The 20,513-nt window shown below is 38.9% G+C and overlaps 2 protein-coding genes across 3 annotated transcripts; both read left to right on the top strand.

The window, feature by feature from the left end:
* Position 1: 1 nt before the first annotated feature.
* Positions 2–2,742, top strand: LOC105685957 (nucleolar GTP-binding protein 2). The gene is made up of 2 exons (XM_012400460.3): positions 2–154; positions 377–2,742. Exon 2 carries the CDS (start codon positions 382–384, stop codon positions 2,590–2,592), a length of 2,211 nt encoding a protein of 736 aa, XP_012255883.2. The 5' UTR covers positions 2–154; positions 377–381; the 3' UTR covers positions 2,593–2,742.
* Positions 2,743–2,876: 134 nt separating this feature from the next.
* On the top strand, positions 2,877–20,384 carry LOC105686114 (sorting nexin-27). Of its 2 annotated transcripts, none has more exons than XM_012400733.3 (7): positions 2,877–3,215; positions 16,171–16,308; positions 16,699–16,923; positions 17,104–17,414; positions 17,512–17,750; positions 17,831–18,112; positions 18,196–20,384. In XM_012400733.3, the coding sequence occupies exons 1-7, from the start codon at positions 2,893–2,895 to the stop codon at positions 18,262–18,264; spliced, it is 1,587 nt and encodes a 528-aa protein (XP_012256156.1). In that variant the 5' UTR covers positions 2,877–2,892; the 3' UTR covers positions 18,265–20,384. The 2 variants fall into 2 exon arrangements, with proteins under 2 accessions (XP_012256156.1, XP_012256157.1); XM_012400734.3 differs by lacking the exon at positions 2,877–3,215 and adding an exon at positions 12,843–14,197.
* The last annotated feature ends 129 nt before the right edge of the window (positions 20,385–20,513 follow it).

Here is a 20,513-nt window from a genome sequence, read left to right as displayed (position 1 = left end):
TGCGGCTACTGGTAGACAACCCAATAGTAGTAGACTTTTCATAAACGATCTCCACGTTTTGCGGACAACAGCGTGGATATTTAAATATTTGGAAATCACGTTACGGTGACAAAATCCGTGTATTTTTTAACGAGAAATTCTTAAATTGAATCAGGTAATCACGAACTTTTATAATTTCAATTAAGTACTAATAATTTCGAAACCATCATGAAATGACATCTGGTTATATTGAACTCCGTTGTGAGGTTAACACCATGCTTCCCAAGTGAATCCACTTCTACATAATTTGAGAAGCTCCATCAATAATCGTTCTTTCAGCTCCATTGAATTTATCCTGTCAATTTCAACATTCAAAATTTCTCTAATTTTATTCCAGACAAAATGGCAAAGTCACACTCCGGGAGCAAGGCTCCAAGAAAAGAAGGATTCAACAGATCTGGGCATAGTATGAATCCTGAACGATCAACAGAAGGCCTGAAAGGAGTAGCCAGAGCTCGTACAAAGTCAACCATCAAACGGCTCCAGATGTATAGGAATTCAAAACCTAAGAGAAATAGGGTTGGTAAAATCATCAGTCCAGCTCCTTTCCAGGGGTGGCACGCATCTGGTACGGTATCTCGGGTTGAGCCCAGCCAAAAGTGGTTTGGGAATACAAGAGTTATTTCTCAAAATGCCCTTCAGAAATTTCAAACTGAGCTAGGCTCAGCCATCAAAGATCCGTATCAGGTGGTGATGAAGCAAACTCGGCTACCTGTTACTTTACTACAGCAAAAAGCGGCAAATGCTCGAGTACATTTACTAGAAACTGAGAGCTTTCAAAATGTATTCGGGCCTAAAAAGATTCGGAAGAAACCAAATTTGACTGTGACTTCATATGATAGTCTGCAAACGCATGCAATTGAAAAAGAGGAAAAATATAACTCTGAGAAAGACACAAAAGACTACGATCTAATTAGACCTTATGACGGAACGCGAGATGCTCAAAGAGACTGGGTGATGGCAGCAGGTCAGAGTAGGCGAATTTGGAATGAATTGTACAAAGTAATTGATTCTTCAGACGTTATTCTTCAAATTTTGGATGCCAGGGATCCGATGGGTACTCGATCACCGCCTGTAGAAAAGTATTTAAAAACCGAAAAAACCCACAAGCATTTAATTTTTATATTGAACAAAGTTGATCTGGTACCGACTTGGGTTACACAGCGGTGGGTCGCGATATTGAGTGCTGAATATCCTACTCTGGCCTTTCATGCTTCACTGACCCACCCCTTTGGAAAAGGTTCTCTGATCAATCTTTTACGACAATTTGGCAAGCTGCATGGTGATAAAAAACAAATAAGTGTAGGCTTCATTGGTTACCCAAACACCGGAAAAAGTTCAATAATAAACACCCTTAGATCTAAAAAAGTGTGTAAAGTTGCGCCAATTGCTGGAGAAACTAAAGTTTGGCAATACATTACTCTGATGCGGCGCATATATCTGATAGATTGTCCTGGTGTAGTATACCCTTCAACTGAAACAGATACTGAGAAAGTTTTGAAGGGGGTTGTTAGAGTGGAGCTCATAACTAACCCTGAGGATTATATTCCTCATGTACTAGAACGTGTTAAGCCAGAGTACATGCGTAAAACCTATAAACTGGAGGGGTGGACTGACCATGTAGATTTTCTAGAAAAACTAGCTCATCGAACAGGCAAACTACTTAAAGGTGGAGAACCTGATATAGGAATAGTAGCACGAATGGTTCTCAATGATTGGCAGCGAGGTAAACTTCCATTCTTCGTTCCACCTGTTGGATTTGAAAATCCTCTACCTAAAAAGGTCATTGAAGAAACACCTGAGGTCGAAGAACCAACTGAGAATGCTGAAGATGCTACTTCAGAAGCTGGTAGCAAATCTGATAGTAAGAAGGCTAAGGACTCCTTCAAACTTGGCCTTAACGTTGTACAGGACTTTACAAAAATTAGAATCGGATTATCGTTCTCTAAAGAGGATAATGAAGATGCCAATGAAGATGCAGCTAATGGTGATAGGAATGAAAGCAAGAATTTGGTCACATCTGCTGATGAATCCCAACTTGTTGAATCAGATGATGAGAATGGAGACAAAGATGAGAATGAGGATGAGGATGAGGTTGAGGATGAGGATGAAATTAAGGATAAAGAGGAAAAACTAGAGGAAAGTGACTCAAAAACAGAAGGTACAACGAGTGAAACATCATCTGTAAATAAAAAAAGTGATGTAGTGGCAGAAGACACAGGGGTAAATAGTTCTGTAGAATATGATAAGCATTGTCACGTAATTGAGAAAGATAACTTGCTGCAAAGTGCGTATGATGTTGTAGAAGAAGAGTACGATTCTAGTGATAGCGAAATTGTAGAAACCAAAACTGTATCCAGTAGTGGTACATTCAGCATATCCGAAGAACCAAGAACAAAAAGAAATATTGATCCCAATGAAAAGAAGCTGACTAGTAAACAGAAAAGAGCTAAAGACCGAGCAAGTAAAAGGAAGAAGATTGGAAGTGATTTCTACGAAGTGACGAATGTTAAAAATCGAAATAGGAACAGAAAAGTCCCAAAACGAAAATAGATTTACGTCATTATTATTTAAGAATTTCATTTATTTGGATAAGGAAATGATTCACTCCTTATATTAGTCCATATTTTAATTCAAAATGTAAATATTAGGCGATCAATGATTGAAGTATGTCGAGTATAAATTTCAAAAGTATATTCTCAATGGTTTGATTTTTGTATTCCCGGGGTAAGAATGCTTGAAATTCTTATTGAACGCCGTTGATGTCGCTGCTCCAGCTTCGGTTCTCGCTCCCATCGACGCAACGGCGCTCTAGACAATCTCGGAAATGTCAATGGGTGGCCAGATAGTAAGATGGCGGACTGCGAGTCGGAGGTGCAGTGTCCGCCTACGAGGGATGACGGTATGAATACAACAGTGACTATGATCAACAACGGGCGGGTGCCACAGCATCCTAGTCCTTCAGTAAATCCCTCCGCGCAGGGACCGCGTTGCGTTTCGATATACAAAACTGAAACAGGCTTCGGTTTCAACGTGCGTGGTCAAGTAAGCGAAGGTGGACAGCTGAGGAGTATTAACGGCGAACTATACGCGCCGCTACAACATGTCAGCGCCGTGCTACCCCAAGGAGCTGCTGAAAAAGCCGGAGTACGAAAGGGTGACAGGATACTCGAAGTGTAAGTTTTCATATTTTGAATACATGTCCGATACTGTCGAGTACGTATTTGTTAATGCGATTTGAGACTTCGACGCGCATACTCAAAACTGCGGCGTTTGTTTGTCTTTCGAACGGAGGACGCTATCCGCTGTCATTTCAATTTGCCGTGACGAAAAAACGGAAACACCTACTGAAAAGACCTAGGTAACAGTTGGCAGGTAGCAGGTACTGTACAGTTTTAATTCTAAGGAGCCACCATAAAATTCAACACCACTTCCGAGTTTCCTTATCCTTCTCTTCACCTTCTTTACGCGAGCACAACAAACTTCCCATGAATCGTCATCAAGGAATCCAATTACTTCGCTGCTCTGTCAATAAATGGACTGATACGTCAATCTCTACAAATGTCATAGGAATACTGACTTCAACAAGAAAGTTGAATCGCCCATTCAATATTGACAAAGTTCCGCAGCCAATCTTCCGATTACTTGTCAAACTCGGTGGTACAAGGTAATACGATACGGCGTGCATTGCAGATAAAAAACAGGTCCCCGTCACTTCGTCCGTTATCGAAAATTCCGAACATGAACAGATGGGTAACCATGATTCGAAAAATAATTCGTTACCTCGTTATCCTGATACTCGATAAACCGTGGCAAAATTATGCTTTCTCTGTACCCTCAGCACTAACCTGACAATGAGTAGCATTTTTTCTTCTTTTCGCTTACCTGACGCACAAATACCTTGTGAAAACTGAGGATAATGACACACGGGTGACCACGACGTTTTCGCCGTTACATTACCTGTGATTTTCGAATCATCAACGAATCTAGTTTTCATTCTGTGAAGTGCGAAGTACCTACTCAGATTCTCAACAAAAGAGAATTGTCATAAGTCATAACAATGACCATTGGATTGTGAGCGAATAATCTGATTTCATTTGAAGATAATACACTCGCTACTACGTGCATGGGTTGGGAGCCTTGTAATCAGAAAAAAAAATTCGATTGCTGCGGTAAAAATCTGAAGGAGTTCATGTAGTCGAGGAGTAGCTGTTGTGTCAGTTTCATTGTAAATAATTTTATAGCGAATTATAATCTCGCTTACTTCTCTTCTAGTGAGCCTTAAACTTGAAACCATTTATGTAATCAAATTATGGGTTTATTTTTAAATCCAATGTCTAGGTCAAACAGATGCATAAATATCCGGCACGTCGCGCGAGAGTGATATACATGTGTGTTCACGTACATACTTTTAATTACCATCAATCCGCTATTAATCATCAGTATTGTCGCGATTCTGGTACCAGGAAATTATTTTCTACATTACTACGTCAGAATTCAGACGAAAGACACGAACGCGGAAAGAGATATAGGTAATGACAGAACGAAACAGCGTGAAAATCCTTCACCTTCACCATCGACATGTAGGTACACCCTGAAAGTGGTCCACCAATTTTGCGAAATTTTTTTTTCCGGTGTACGTACGTTACAGCGTACACCGTAAACAGCTGACCGCTTGTACGTCAAACGCGAAATATGTTGTTTAAAAACATGTAAACTAGACTCGTATGTTTATCTATCTATTCATCGTTTCACTTCTCATAATACGACCATCGTATTCCACGCTCTGTAATATTACGATTTATTCATATATATGACTTGTAACACACGTGTATACGTATCGCGTACATAGGTGTAGTACGTAATGTATAACAGCTCTTTCGTTTTACCTGTTCAGATTTACCGTATTATCATCACTTTTAAAATGTCGTTGTAATCCGAGTTGTAATCTAAAATATGGCTTAGATTCCTGGGATAGATTAGTATTCGTACATAAGCATAGGATCTGCGCATCGCGCGCGAAATTACTCCATCAGAAATTTTATATCGGCTTAATTTGAACCGTATAATCTTTCTCTCGAACTTCGTATCATTGTACTATCAATCTGCATTTTACCAGAAGAATTCAATTGCGATGATATTTTGTCTGTAACACATATCGTATAAAAATTACATGTGCTCGTCGGAGGAAGTACCTAATTACGTAAATTTTGATGCAACCTGACATTTTCATCGCGTATGTACATGTTCAATTTTTCAACGGAATCGGTGAGTCCACTTGTTAGTTTTTTTTATTCATTTTCTTTTTCCGCGGAATCTCTTCGTCATTCGCTCCTTATCTTGGGGCTGTGATATCCACCAATTAATTAACAGTTAATGCTATACGCGTAAAGAGTTGGTAACGTGGGGGAGTCACGTAATTTACGAGAATTTTCGTACCTTGTATTACATCCGGAGAAATTTTGACCGAATAAATCACTTTTTTAATATCATTTCCACTCAGCCGTTGCTGAATATTCCGTTTTGTTATTTTTATCCGTAGTTATATATATATATATATATGTTCTCATTATGTCGATTACTTTCTCTGCACTTCTATTTAAGAATTCTACCTGCGGAAATTCTCTTTATCATTATAATTTCTAATTAAACATAAGAAAAATAATAAGACCCAGTCATAACCTCGACGATTGTGTAGGCTTACGCTAATTTGCCTCTTTAATTTGTAAGCTGAGAAATAAGTTGGTCATCAAACAGCCTGCAATAAGCCGTAAGCGCGGCGTATACGTACTCTTAATATTATACAATAAAAATATCGTCATTAGCCCCTTATAAACACATAAATCATGCTAATTCTACCAGATGGAATATTAATTACGACAAATTAAGGTATTTGAAACAAAACTACGGTCTTTGTTACGCGCAGATGTGATCCCCTCTCCGGAAGTTGGTACCGATATTGTGTTTGAATAAATTGAAAAAATTCATTCGATGCCACCTAAAAAGTATAAATTACCGTGATATGATTATCGCAAAAAAATTGCCATTGCTCATATCAGCGCTACAATTCCTGCCGTCTCTAATTACGACGTACAACAATGTTATGTACAATATCAATCTCAATGTTCAGTCAGTCGTGACCTGCTTTATTAGAACAACCGAAACATTAACATCATTTTTCTACCGATAAGAAAATTCCTCAACCGTTGAACGTATAAATGTTGATTCTTGAATCGGTGAAATTATCTTGTTGAATTCGACGACATATTATGAAACCGATTCAAACCGAAGAAAATGCACAAAGGGAGACTGTAATTGATGAGTTTTCCCCTTTCATTTTCATTTTGAATTTCTTCGATTTTAGATCGATCCGTTCACTAGCCTTTGACTGACTGAGTTAGTCGGTTGAAACGGTCGTCTCCATTTAATTCCGCATTTACCGTCTTGAAGATCGGAGCTAGAAACCGGTCGTCGATCGTCGCGGATGCTGCCGAGGTCCATGACCTTGCGAACGTTTAAACACGGGCCAAGTCAAACACTGTGTGATCTCTACATACTATATCTACTGCAGCAGAGTAGCAGACAATGTACTGCAAACTGTGAGTGATTATGTGTATACGTGCGAATAACAGCAGCTGTTCCCATGCTGTGTTCCATTTATATATATATATATACACATATGTATATGGTTATAATTCAACTGGCTACGCATAATTATAGGACTATCCTATACTGCAGTACGAGATAATTAACAATCACACCGGCGCCATGTTTGTCAAAAATTAATCAGCTCTTTAAACATCGATGGATCATGTACGAGACTCTCCAAGAAGCTTCATCGCACCACACGCCGTATACGGGCGTATGCAGCGATTTCTTTCTAAATTCTTTTCAGCTTTGACACGTCAGTCTCATTTCTTCTGACTCTCCCAAAAAGAATCCATGCAATTGGCAGCTGGAAATTGTACAAATTCACTCCGATGTTCTAGTCATTTATTTTACTATTTTGTTTGACAGCAAAAATTGTATCCTAATCTAGGCATGCCAATCGAAGAGGTAGTAAACGCCGTCATTGCAGTTATACCTCGTGCAAAAATAAATGTATCCGTACGGTGAAACGGAACAATATATAGTCGTGTTCACCATGTTGATCCTTTCCTGGTGCAGCAGTATGTGAAGCGATGATTTATATGGAACATGGTAACGGACAAGCAACGTAGGAACCTTTAATCTAATTGATATCCAGGTCATGCCACAATCACGTTGCCCGTCATAAATGTCGTCAGCAACGGTCCGTACGTACGTTTACGCATAATACGATTGGGCGTCCGTAGAATTTGTCGAATTGTCGGCATATGGACGTACCTACGTACACGAATATCGTAATATATGGATTACCCACCCCACGGTATTGGTTTCGATGTAACAAGTGTTGCTGCGCCAATAATAATCGAATAAAGAGTCAACGTGAATAACGATAACCATTTTCCCTGGGAAGCACGGTGTTATATTTTCGATATTATAAAAATGCGAGAAAAATGGACGATGAAAAGCGAGAGGTGATAGCACGAGGGTAAACTGAGGAGTTTGTAGTGGAGTTGAAAAATTTGTCTCCCGAAGAATGAAAGGAAGCATCATCTGTACGCCATATCAGGTATCTATATCGAACTGAAAAAGAATTTACGCGAAATTATAGTCGCCGCCCTGATGCTGCGTTATCAAATATCCTTGTCAATTAATTCACAGCTATACATTGAAAACTACGTTATATACCTACACATAGGTATAATACGTATCTATTTTGTACGTAACGTATGGCGCCACATATGTATATATGTATATACGTAATTATTACGCAGTGTCACTTGTAAAGATTCTTCGCGTGTCGATTGATTATCAAACCTATTTCGATATAAATCATTTTATACCGTAGCGGACGTCGGTGCAGATCAAGGGCACAGTTTCTTCCTCTAATAAAATGACGTCGCGGAAAAATCCTCCTCTATTCATTTTATCTCCTCCGCCCGCGTGTATTCATATACGCTTATAATTAATGAATTACGTGTCGTCAAAGATATACCGCTCTAATTACTTTGTACCCAAATTTTGACTCGTGCTATGATTCATAATCATATCTGCAATGATTGCCGAAAAAAATCTTACTCGTATATATGTTTAATTAAAGTGTTAATCACATACGTTGTATAGCACCTGCAGGGCGACGTTATTTCAGACTATGTGTTACCTGCTCGCTTTTTATATCGGGGAAAACTTTGTTCACACGAGTAATTCTTTCGTAATTTCCACGTTTCACACACCTGTGCAGTCGCCTCGCGTCGCGTCGTACGCTCACTCCAAAAGCTCTTTTCAGAGAATATTGAAAGCTTTCTTGTGTTCCGGTATTTCCCGTCGTCGGGAAAATTAGAAGAAGAAAAAAACGAAGACAAAGTTTACCTTTCCTCGTCTGCAATGTACAAATTTTTCAAACATTTACCCATAGGTATACATTAATCGCACGAAAATGTACTCAAAAATACAGACATGACAGAATAGTCGAAACGTGAGAAAATAGTTCACTTGTTACACGTACGCCCATGTATGATATACGTACAGAAATTGTAGAAAGAAACTTCCGCAAAAGTGCAGGCGGTAGTGATTTTCAAGCGTGTGTACAATATAATGTAAAACATGTAATGCCTAACAAGTGTATATGTCTATACGTTGTAGGTACTCGGTTAACAATGGTTCGTTTCAAGTTAACTATTAGATCAACACAATACCGCCGTCTTGTCTTTTGAGAGGTGCTTTAAGGGCTGACGAGTAGCGGCGCCTGCACAGCTCAATCATAAAGGATCGTGTGTACGTACATATTATCCGTATTTATATTTCACACGTATACACCTTGATTTCACAAGTGTGCAACAACGAACGACAAATGGGCGGCGGTACTTCGTATAGATAAACGTAACATATTAGCAAAGCCTTCCGCGCCAGGCTTCGGGGGCGTAAAACTGATCTATAAGGGTGGAAAGTCGGATAATGTACGTCGCGTGATATAATTAATATCTCGTCTCCGTACACGCCTCGTACCACTACAATGGAAGACGAACAAAAGTTATGAATAACGCGAGAATTAATTCCGAAGCACCCCATACAACTTCTTCGGAAGTATAGAGAGCATGGGAAAGACTATAGGAGCACATTGTCTGATCCTATAGATTTTTCCCGATAAGCAATCATCGTTATTAATTAAAGGCTCACATACATATACATGTGTATGGAAACCCGAGCCGGGCGTAGGTACGATCCTTTATTTCCCACAGGATAAATTCGAGGCCTTGGGCCTTTACCTTTGATCTTTGAGCAATTTACACCCGTTTATGTAGTTTCAATTTACTGCGCTGCGGAAACTTTCACCGGTAATCCTACAGAAGTATGCAAATAACACGCCGCAGCGTTAGGATCGTAAGGATATTTATTGAGTTTCATCGAGGTGGGAAAATAAGTATATATATAGTATAGAAAATTGAGATTATAATTGTGTAATTTTAAACCCTTACTTATAAGGCACGATGAGATAGGTTTACGCAGAGGATACACGCACGACTGCTGCGAGTCTTGAATTTCATTGACCAGCAGCTGCAGTCATTGACTTCGTCTCTTCAACAGTAAACTCTGATCACCTACCTAATTCCCAGAAGACTTTAATTGATCCGATCTGTTGGTACTAAGCTTCTCCTGCAGTGGTACCCATATGAATCGCCCACGCGAAAATTTATGTACGTGAGGCTCCTGTGTCTGACGACGATAACAACTGGATGATGTTGTATACTCGTCTCCTGTAATAATTGCTGAAGAACAGCCTACATGTAACATATGTATATTAGAATCAAGTACGGCACATCGGCATTCGTGTCAACGACCGTTTTACCGAGTCAAGATATCGATCACACGCTCTGTGTATGTCTTACACAATACTCATGTGCCCCATTGATTGCAGAATATAGACTAAACGGTAACAAGGGATGAAGAAAGAAGGAAAAACAGAGTGGAATAAAATCTGTTGTCAAAAGATGCAGTTGTCGCGATCGCTTACTCGCAATCAGTAACGTGAAAATCGTTTCACTGTGAATATGTATCATTTCCTTTTGAAATTCTGTCTGCAATATATCGAGCCGACGGTCTGGCGATCTGCCCGGCGACGGTGCATATGGATAATGTTTTATAGTAGCGGTTCATTTTTCGATAAATTGTTTTTTTATTCTTTTGACCAATTGACGACGGTTTATATATGTATACTGTACTTAAATATATGCATTTAAGTATTTTGGACTCTGACATGCGATACTGATCAAGTTTTTCCCACATTGGGATTCCCGCGAGCTTCGAATGCGACATGCAGCTTGATCGTTGATACTTTTATTCGAATCGATGGTAATATCGCTCGATCTCCGAGGGAAGTAAATTACCGACTCGCGTTAAATTAAATGTAGAATAGTTTTTGTTCCGCGTAGTTTAATAATTATTCGTAGCGCGGCGCTGAACGAATAAATGATTTCACACAGGATAAGAAGAATCGTGGCTTTCCAATCGCGCCTGATGTGGATACGGGGCACTTGAAGAATCTATGAAGAAAAGAATAGAAAAAATTTTTGATCCAAAATAATGTTTGAGGTCCTCCTCGATCATTTTAAAAAAAATTCTACGAAATTTTCGGGATACCCCATTCTCCCCCACGTTTCCCTGAATATGCAATAATATTACACACTTGCGATGTAGACGCGAGTACAATATCGTATGTAGCAGAAATCGGGTCGATTCGGCTGTCGTTTCAAAGATAAAACTCGCTGAAGCGTTTATATATCCACCCACGGTATAGTATAACAGGAAACGAGAAACTGATGTACACTTTACACGGTGTGCTATACTGCGGAAAATATTGAGGAAATAAACGTTTGGCTCACACAACGTTATCTCAGGATCAAAAGGATATCGTCCATCATCATTGCATACACGGTGCATAATGTATACCGCACTCCAATAATTCTGTACGTGCGAAATGATATGATAATAATTTCCGAAAGATTGTGACATCGAATTTTTTTCCCTCTGCTACAATACCTCGTTAGAAAATTCCTAATTTTTTCTTCCGCATAAATTTTCTAAATGGCTTTTGCGAGGCGAGATGTTCCATACGATTCAAAAATATTTACATTTCACATGGATATTAGATAATACGCGAGTCGTATATGTGATCAATGCGGAGTGCAGCCGCGGCAATTTTAACTTTTGCATTTTCCGCTCTCCTTAATTAGCCCCTGCATCATCGCGACCACCGTTGCAGCCGCGGTAGGTCCTTGTAGTTTCCGGGTCAAATTCTCGCCGCGGCATCTTAGCCTCGAAAACTTTACTCGGTGCACACGGGTGATCGCTAACAGGGCGCTGATTACGTAATTATTACCTTCGCCAAGGGTTAAGGCTTCTCGTTAAGCTGCGCCGGTATAATTAGGCAACCGACTACAAATCACGTTGTTCTATAATATATTCTCAAAAGCTCCGGGTCGCATTGGACAATTTCTCTCCGCCAACGCCATTATTCGGATAAATTCAGAAATACCGAGAGATTTTCATTCACGCGCACGAATGTGCAATTACTCGAGTCGTCCGGATCAAGACCGACTGTTTCTGAAACCGAAACTCTACCGAGGGTATCGCACAAAATGTCAAGTATGCGAAACCGAAGCGACGAGACCTGAGGGATAGGTACGTACCTACCCACATCGTGTACAGGTACATTTATACGCACCCTTCGGCCGCGGGGATCTTAACGCTCGAACGACGATGCACGAAGTATTTTTACCGGCTTACAATCACTTTACAGGTTTCCACGCCGGTATATGGGTGTATGTTATGTGTATGAAACACTTGTTCAGTTATTCTATACAGGGTGTTGCATTTCGTACGATCGAGATACAACGTGAGAAACTTCGTGTAATTAAAAATTTTAAGGTTTCCATTTTTTTCAAAATAATTTCTATCCGACATTATTCGCGCGTCCACTTCAATATTAACGTATAATATTGTTTGTGCGAAACCTTTTTAACATCCAAACGATCCACCTTGCAGGATGTCGGCTTCTTTCAAGGGCACATGAGAATCCCTTTAGAGAAAAAGATCTTACGCAAAATTGTAAAGTCAAGTGACGTCTCTTCCTTATATCATCGAATTATGTGTATACTTTCGTGGAGATTCGGCGATCACTCGTTGCAACCGTGATTCCTAATTTATCCACATTTAAAACCACCACGTTGAAGGTAAAAAAAAAACAAGTATCGAAACTTTGCAGAAGATCTTTTGAATTTCTTTTTCTTCATTATGGGTCCGCAACCTTCCGACCTTAGACTGACCTCCAGCCGCGCGGGGAAAAGTTTCGAAAAGTGCGCGACGGAGCGAACGTAAAAATACATTATACATAATATCGTGTACGTGTGGGCACAGCACGTAAAATATATAATGAACGTTGTGCATGTGAATGTGTTGTCGGCGACGTGAGGTTCTCCCACCACCCTTATGATACGTCACGGGTCGTCGAAATGATGATGATTTTGTTATTTTATTTGAAATTCTTTCGAACCGCGCCTCCTTCGCCAGCCAATCGGGGAATAGCTTTCACTATCGGAATCCAATGTGCTCGTCGGCGGTAGCTGAGAGCGAGGCCTTCGAAACGAACGTTTGGTCTCCCCTTCGATTGGCAAAATATCTTGAATAAAAAGAGTTTGTGATACTCGACTGACTTGGAGACGGTATTCTCGTGTCGCCAAGAAAACTGATCCTGGGAACCAGCTGCCGCCTCCAGTTGCGTTCAAAGTCGTCGGATCTATACGTCGCGCGTGTATAGTGGGGAAAACTTTAACCCTAAATTTATACATATCGCATTTATTTTATCCTGCAGCTACCACGACAAATTTTTCTGACAACAGTTTTTATCCCGTGTAGATAAGAATTTGTTTTTTTCTTTCTTCATTTCTACATAAATTTATCTCCCAAACGACGAAGTGAATTTTTCAAAATTTACCGTCGAATCAATTTACATGATAAGTTAATGTTTGTATTTGAAAGTTTTTTTTTTTTCAAATAAGTGTCAGAGTGACATAAATTTTCGGTTTACCGTTATCATAAGACCGTTTTAATCGTACGTGTGCAGAATATTGCGCAAGTTCTTGACCAGTTATCGGAAAGACTTGATAGAAACCTGGAATTGCAATTTGGCATTTTCGTATTAGGCGTTGGAAAAAAAATCAAGAGATTTTGTTTCGTCGTATTCCTTGTTAATCTGTGATGAAAAAAAATGAAAATTACAAATGATGGCGCCTGCACTTCTTTGAGAATTCTCAAATGGAAACACTTGAAAGCTGACGAGGACTACGATTTCTGAACTGAATTACATCTCACCCAAATTTAGTTGATAGAAATAAAAGCATATACGGGGTGTTTGATTATGTGTCGTTCGCTTCTTTCTTTCATTTTGATTTCGTTTGATGAATTCGTTTGATCCTCGAGCGATGTATCGGAAAACTGAGGAGGCAGGATCTTTTTCTCGTTTGTTTTGAACTCTGTAATTCATCTCATTCGATTTGGGTTTCTCGTGATATATACTTTGCTATGAATTATATATTCTTCGCGTGTGTTATCAAACTATTCTATAATGACATGTAGCTCGCGTACGTATATACCTATGACATATGAACTTACATATGTACAGGTGAAAACTTAGTTGTCGAAGTTATTCGATTAAATTTCCATCCGATTTTGAGTCAATCGCGAGATGTTCGGTTATCGCGATATAGTAGTACGTATATGTATACCTGCGGTTTACGTCTATCGACTCTAATCTGTTATTGACACGTATGCAGCTGCAGTTTGCGAAGTTCGGAGTATTGTGCGGAGCGCGATATCGAATTAACGCCTTTCTAAAAATTATCCGATGAACCCCCTTTATTTTAATCGCGTGATATTACAGCAAATAGCCAAATAAACTAGGCAAAATGTTGTCCTGTCACGTTACTGCGGTTCAGTACGACTGGTCGAAAAATAAACGACGATTACCGCGGTTGGATACCACCAACGGAAATTTCCAACTTGACGTGATTTCTGATGGGTGAGTAGGTATATCCATTAATGTGTACGTCATGAAACGCAGCCCCGTAGATCCGTTACCGTTGATCGACATGCCTTTACAGCGAATCCAAAATTGGGATTGTCGTGATACGAAATTGTAAATATGTATACAGCATTCGTACAGGCATAATTTATGCGTCGTAGCGAATAAAAAATTCTATATTTGCGATAACCATATTGTATGTTCGATCAGCCAACTGCAATAATAGAGAAACGTATCCCAGGGAACATCCCACCACTTTCCCTCACCAGTATATTTATTTTGCGGCTTTATAAAAGTCAGCTCATCTTTAATTCATATCGCTTGTATTTTTTTTTCTTCTTTAAATATTACTCAGGTTATCAATTTATCTCTTACAGATTTTTTTTTTTCACGAAAAATATGACAAATCACCGCATTTACGCATATGTGTACGCAGGTGATGCCTGTAAAAAAGAAAAAGATTGTACAGTTGTGAAATCAGAAATTTTGTTCAACAAAGCGTCAAGTATCGGAGCATACCTAATAACCATCACATCCTATTTAGGAAATGAAAAAAAAGATACAACTATAAGCCTTAATTACTAAATTAATTTCGAAGTTGCTTTTAAATCCATTTGTTATCTTATCGCGCGTAACCTCGAGTTATGATGCGCTGTTGTTCGCTTGTAATAGGCCACCAATTTTTTTGTAATTATCACTATGCGTATAGATGGATAAATTTTGCTGATGAAACTCCTAATTGAGTATTTTATGGAAAAGAAATTACGTCCGCTCGTTTCAATTGGAACATTATAATATCCATATCGGAGAAGCGAGCACTTGATCGCGCGCAGTTGAATCGAGCTCTTCGAGGTTAATAATTATAGCTGTAAAAATATTTAAACTATCGATCATCTAGTCATGTTTCTTCGTACATAAAATAATTCATTCCACTCATTAGTTATGATATACTTTTTGAAATTCAATCCGAACATTCAGACCACGTTACAAGATGAGATCGTACTTTCGACATATATATATATATATATAGTAAATAAAGTTGGAGAAAAAAAAAGGAAAGAAAAACTTGTACATTCAATCTCGACTTATTGAGTCGTGAAGTAATCCGCGGTGCCCAATCATCTCCTACCGCAGAGCTGCTTACTATTCAATTCTGAAGTTGAACTCTCTCACTTATGAAGTCACGTCGTCAGATTGAGTAACGCGATTGGAAAAAAAATAAAAAAAAAAAATCACGATCTTACATATATTATATCCAAAAATTATGTACGTATAATTTGAGAAGAATTTAAAATCTGCCCCCGAGCGAAGCTCGACATAAAAATTCCACACGCTCCTTTTCGTGTTGAGACAGATTTCAGAAGGTACATCGAATAGAAACTGCACACCTATTCGCGGTGGTATACTATAACTTGATATATTCGAGACGAAAAATAGATACGATGATAAAAATAGACGGAAAAATTGAGAACTTGGCCTGGAACAGGTTTTAACATTAATGTACTATAAATAATTGAATCGGTACAATTTAATTCGTGAACTATTGATTGACGGTTTGTGTGTAAGAAAAATGATCCAACGTTTACGTTTTTTAGTTTCGTTTACCTCTGGGAATAACTTGTGATTCGAAAAATCAAGTTACATCTCGCGCCAGAGTTATAACCGGACGAACGTATGACGCATTCTTATACTGTGGATATTATGTACCGGTTCGATTTATCTCACATTGACCGTTGGGGACTATATAAAACCGATCGATTGGTTCAACTAATTTTCCGAAATACTCTCGGCTTCAAGTTTATTATATTTGACTAGGAAAGCTATGGGCTAATCAAGGGTAAACCCATTCGATTATCATTCTTGCCAAAATAGACAAGAATAGAGAGCTGACGGTTACTCATGTCCGTCGCATATTCGGTAGATACCGACGATGCCCGTTATAACTCGAAGGTTTTTTCATCTGATTGCAGAAACAATGTAAACGTTGAAGGTGCAACCCACAAACAAGTAGTTGATTTGATAAAGTCCGGGGGTGACGTTCTTACCCTGACGGTAATCTCGGTCACTCCTCAGGAAGCTGAGCGACTGGAACCCATAGAGGACTTAAGGTGAGTCCTCTACTGAAAATGAAAAGTATAATACCCCTCTGTGTGTGTGTGTGCATAACAAAGCTACATACACATTTCAAATCCTCTTATATACTTCTTCTTACTTTGTTTGCTCATCTCTTGTCCTCGTATACTGTTGTACAAACGCGTCAGTTTGCTGCCGCGTGCAGCATCCCTGGAGAAACCCGATTAACTTTTTTATATTTGTATTTATATCCTGGACTTAATCTACAAGGACGTAAGTTAAATTCTTTGAGTTTATATTATTCTGCAGAAACGCGCGCTGTCTGAACGATGTAATATAAATCCGTTTTGGGAGACGCTGTTGTTATCTCTGAAAGACGCGCACACCAAGCGCGTTATCCTTATACGATATTAATCCTCTTTCAGCTACGGATCGGTCGACTACAGCGAAAAGAGATCCTTGCCTATCAGCGTACCGGACTATCATGTGCGAGAACGAAAACACGAGAGATTTGTCGTCTTCAATGTCCACATGGCCGGCAGACATTTGTGCTCAAGGCGGTATCGAGAATTCGCAGCACTTCACATGGCTCTGAAAAAAGAATTCATCGGATTCAATTTCCCAAAACTACCGGGGAAATGGCCCTTCCAGTAAGTTCATCCGCCGTTTGATCGACGCTCCATTATATCCGGCAGGCATCAAATAGCCGTGAAATCAGATTCTCGTCAGGAATCGATCTTTCCTATCTGATTTTTGTGTATAGCCATGATTGATAATAAGCGGATATCGTCACGCCCTTCGGAACCTCTATGATTTTCGTCTTCCAACAGGCTAAGCGAGCAGCAATTGGACGGCAGGCGACGTGGTTTAGAACAGTATTTGGAAAAGGTATGCGCTGTACGTGTGATAGCGGAAAGCGATGCTATGCAGGAGTTCCTGACGGATAGGCTTGAGGAAGACGGTGACCAAGGCCCCGCCGTCGACCTCAAGGTACTTTTACCCGATCGAGAAGTTGTCACGGTGACCGTAGCCAAGGCGGCAAGTGCGAGGGATGTCTACGACGCGGTATGCTGTAGAGTCGGACTCGACACCGATACAGCAAAGTATTTCTACCTATTCGAAATAGTCGAGTACAATTTCGGTGAGGGGTTTGAGTGATGTTAATTTTCATCGTAATTTCGTGTTCGGGCGTTGTTCTATTGAAACTCAAATTACCTTGAACATTTTGATAATTTCAGAACGAAAACTTCAACCTCACGAGCATCCACATACTTTGTACATTCAAAATTACTCGACAGCCAGTGCAACGTGCTTGGCAATTCGAAGGTGGTTGTTCACACTGTCGAGACCATTGAGCGAGCAAGCGCTGACTTGGATCTTTTGGCAGGCGGTGGACGAGGTGAATAGAGGACATATTAGTGCCGGGGAAAGATTGTACCAATTGAAAGCTCTTCAGGATGCTTCGAGAAAGCATGAGGTAAGCGTGGTGTTCAAAAGTTGAACTTTATACCCGCAAAAATATTTGGAAATCTCGTAATCTCATATCTTATATTTCAGTATTTGAAACTTGCGCGCGAATTGAATGGCTACGGGGATGTCGTGTTTCCTCATTGTGCATGCGATTCGCGTAAAGAAGGACATGTAGTTGCAGCTGTTGGTGCAGCAGCGTTCAAATTACATGCGTGTAAAGAAGATGGTATCCTTGAATCCCAGGTCGTGGAATTCCAATGGAATTCCATAGCGCGCTGGGGAGTTGATGAGGAAAGCATGGCATTCTGTTTTCAGTATACTCGACCGGACAACAGACCACCACGTTGGCTAAAAGTCTTCACGCCTTATGTGAGCATTATAATCACACTCCTTAGAATTATTCGTTCGATCGAACCACATCTAATGAATATCGTTACATTTACCATTCGCAGTATACGTTCCTTTCTGACTGCTTCGATCGAATAGCGGAAGAGGCAAAGTGGAACGACCCTGGAGAATGACGCAACGTCAGAGTCTAAATGTTCCCTGTTGATAATATTAGATAATGGAAATCTTCGAATCCTTGAAAGACATGTAGGTAACATGAATACGAATACCAGCCCCTCGATTTACGTCGGCCTACGCCCCTGCAAAACTGCGGTGGGTAGAATTTCACAGACTCAAGAAGTATCAATCGAGTATTCGACAGGCTATTCTGACAACCTTAGTAGGTCAAACGGATGTGACCTGTTTTCAGATCGCGGGTCCTTAGACGCTTTACCCATAAGTAATAAAGTAGCTGATGGACTCGGTGTCGCAATATTTTTGTGTTTTTTGCTCCTTCTCAGGCTGAATATTTGTCTTCTGAAGCTTGATCGTCGCAACCCCAGGTAATTAAAACCTCCGATATGATTTATACTATAGTCGTATGGAATACCTCTCCCCCTCGTAACGACCAAGTATTTTAATGTTCAGAATTGTCGTTCTTGAGGCATAAAATAATGAATAATGAACTGTAAAACGGGCGCTGGATAACACCACTATACCAAGAAAAAGTTAAATAAAAAAATACAGAAAATAGTTATTAAACGAATGAATGAGTAAAATTACTATACAAATAAATAAATGAATAATTAAATGAATGAAGGAATAAATTAAATGATTAATCGGAGAAAAAAAAAGTAAATAAATACTCTTTCCTAATACATAATAATAGTAATATTATTGATGGTATTAAACAGATTTTAGATGCAATGTAGTGAATATATTCTAAATTGTCGTTAATGTTTTAAAACTTTATTGATAGTTGACACAGTGAGATAAATCTGTGTACGACATAATAATTATTATTAATTATACCAATTAGATAATATTGAATGTACCTTGTAATCGGTTCGGAATACCTAATACCTGTTTGTTGAATTAGATAGGCCTTCATTCGACGAATTGGCCTGGATCAAACAAAATAAATTTTTTAGAGTGTTACAATCTAAAAAATATCTATATACACTAAATTTTTATTTCTATCACCGCATGTATTCGCATTTTTTGCGGCAGCCTATATCATAATAAGTTGGTAAATTATTGAAAAAAAATTTACCTATTTTCTAGCTGTTTCTTGAGCTCATCTCAATTGATGACACGGCAAATTACGATCATCTTGCATCGTTGATCACTGATTTATTATCCAATGAACTGGCACGGAAACTATTGCGTTCGAACGATGTCACTCGATTCGAGTATTCTCACGATTATTTGCAATTGATTCACTGACCTGACTGTAAATAAGATTATATCGAATGCGAAAAAAAATTAAAAACTCACGCGGTACAGAAATACGGCGTGCGTGAATTATGTTGAATATAACGAGTATATGAATACATGATTCGAATTGGGTTGCTTTCAGAATTCGTTTTTGTTCATGGATAATTCGTTTGTCGGGATCTATAACCAGAAAAGAGAAAACTACGATCACCTCGTATTGTACTATAAGAGAATTTAGGTGTAAATTTATAGGCAGATTTTGAACGCCTCAATGAATTCTATATGTATTAGACATAAATCAAAGTGGTGTAACAATGACGTACCTACGAATACGAACAGAAGATGAAATTTTTCGTAGATTTAGAATATTTCCTGCGGATAAAATTATTGATATTAGTATTGCCTGAAGTAGACGGCACTTACTGAAAAATGAATAAAAACTATCGATCAACACAACTATAAACCGAATAAGAATCACCTGAAATTCATTCTGAAATATCTTTTTTCCTACGGTTTTTTTGTGATTCATTGTTGAAATATATTCATATATCTATACTGATTAATTTACTCGTATTACCGTTAGTAAGACCATATCATTATTATTACAATCTTGTAACTTCTAGACTAGTTATATTTGATAATAATTATTTAGCGAATTGATTTCTCGCCTTGACCGAGAGATATACCTACCTGTGTATTCCAATTGAAGGAATTTTTGCATCGTCTTTGAAAAAATTCGTTTGCCCTTTAGTTTATCAATTATTCCTTATTATTGTAAGGCTTTGTGGTGCTTATTAATTTACAACTTATTAAGTTTCTTACTGTACCAACCAATATAAGAACGAACAAATAAATAATTTAAAGCGATTACAAATCATCGGTATTTTGTTGCTCCAATTTATTATCAGATTAACTTTACCAAAAGATTCGAAAGTCTAAATTTGAAAAACAGATGTGCAGCGTGCGTTTGCCCCTCATGATCAATTGAACACAGAAATAATTCGAG

The sequence above is a fragment of the Athalia rosae genome, chromosome 1 (assembly GCF_917208135.1).
Source record: "Athalia rosae chromosome 1, iyAthRosa1.1, whole genome shotgun sequence".
Classification (NCBI taxonomy): Eukaryota; Metazoa; Arthropoda; class Insecta; order Hymenoptera; family Athaliidae; genus Athalia; species Athalia rosae.
Note: the sequence above shows the minus strand (reverse complement) of the source record. Positions and strands in the feature narration are given on the sequence as shown.

Coding starts and splice junctions, on each gene's coding strand:
- LOC105685957 (XM_012400460.3), top strand. CDS start 382: ATGGCAAAGTCACACTCCGGGAGCAAGGCTCCAAGAAAAGAAGGATTC.
- LOC105686114 (XM_012400733.3), top strand. CDS start 2,893: ATGGCGGACTGCGAGTCGGAGGTGCAGTGTCCGCCTACGAGGGATGAC. Junction 3,216..16,170: donor GGTGACAGGATACTCGAAGT/GTAAGTTTTCAT, acceptor ATCTGATTGCAG/AAACAATGTAAACGTTGAAG. Junction 16,924..17,103: donor CCGGGGAAATGGCCCTTCCA/GTAAGTTCATCC, acceptor GTCTTCCAACAG/GCTAAGCGAGCAGCAATTGG.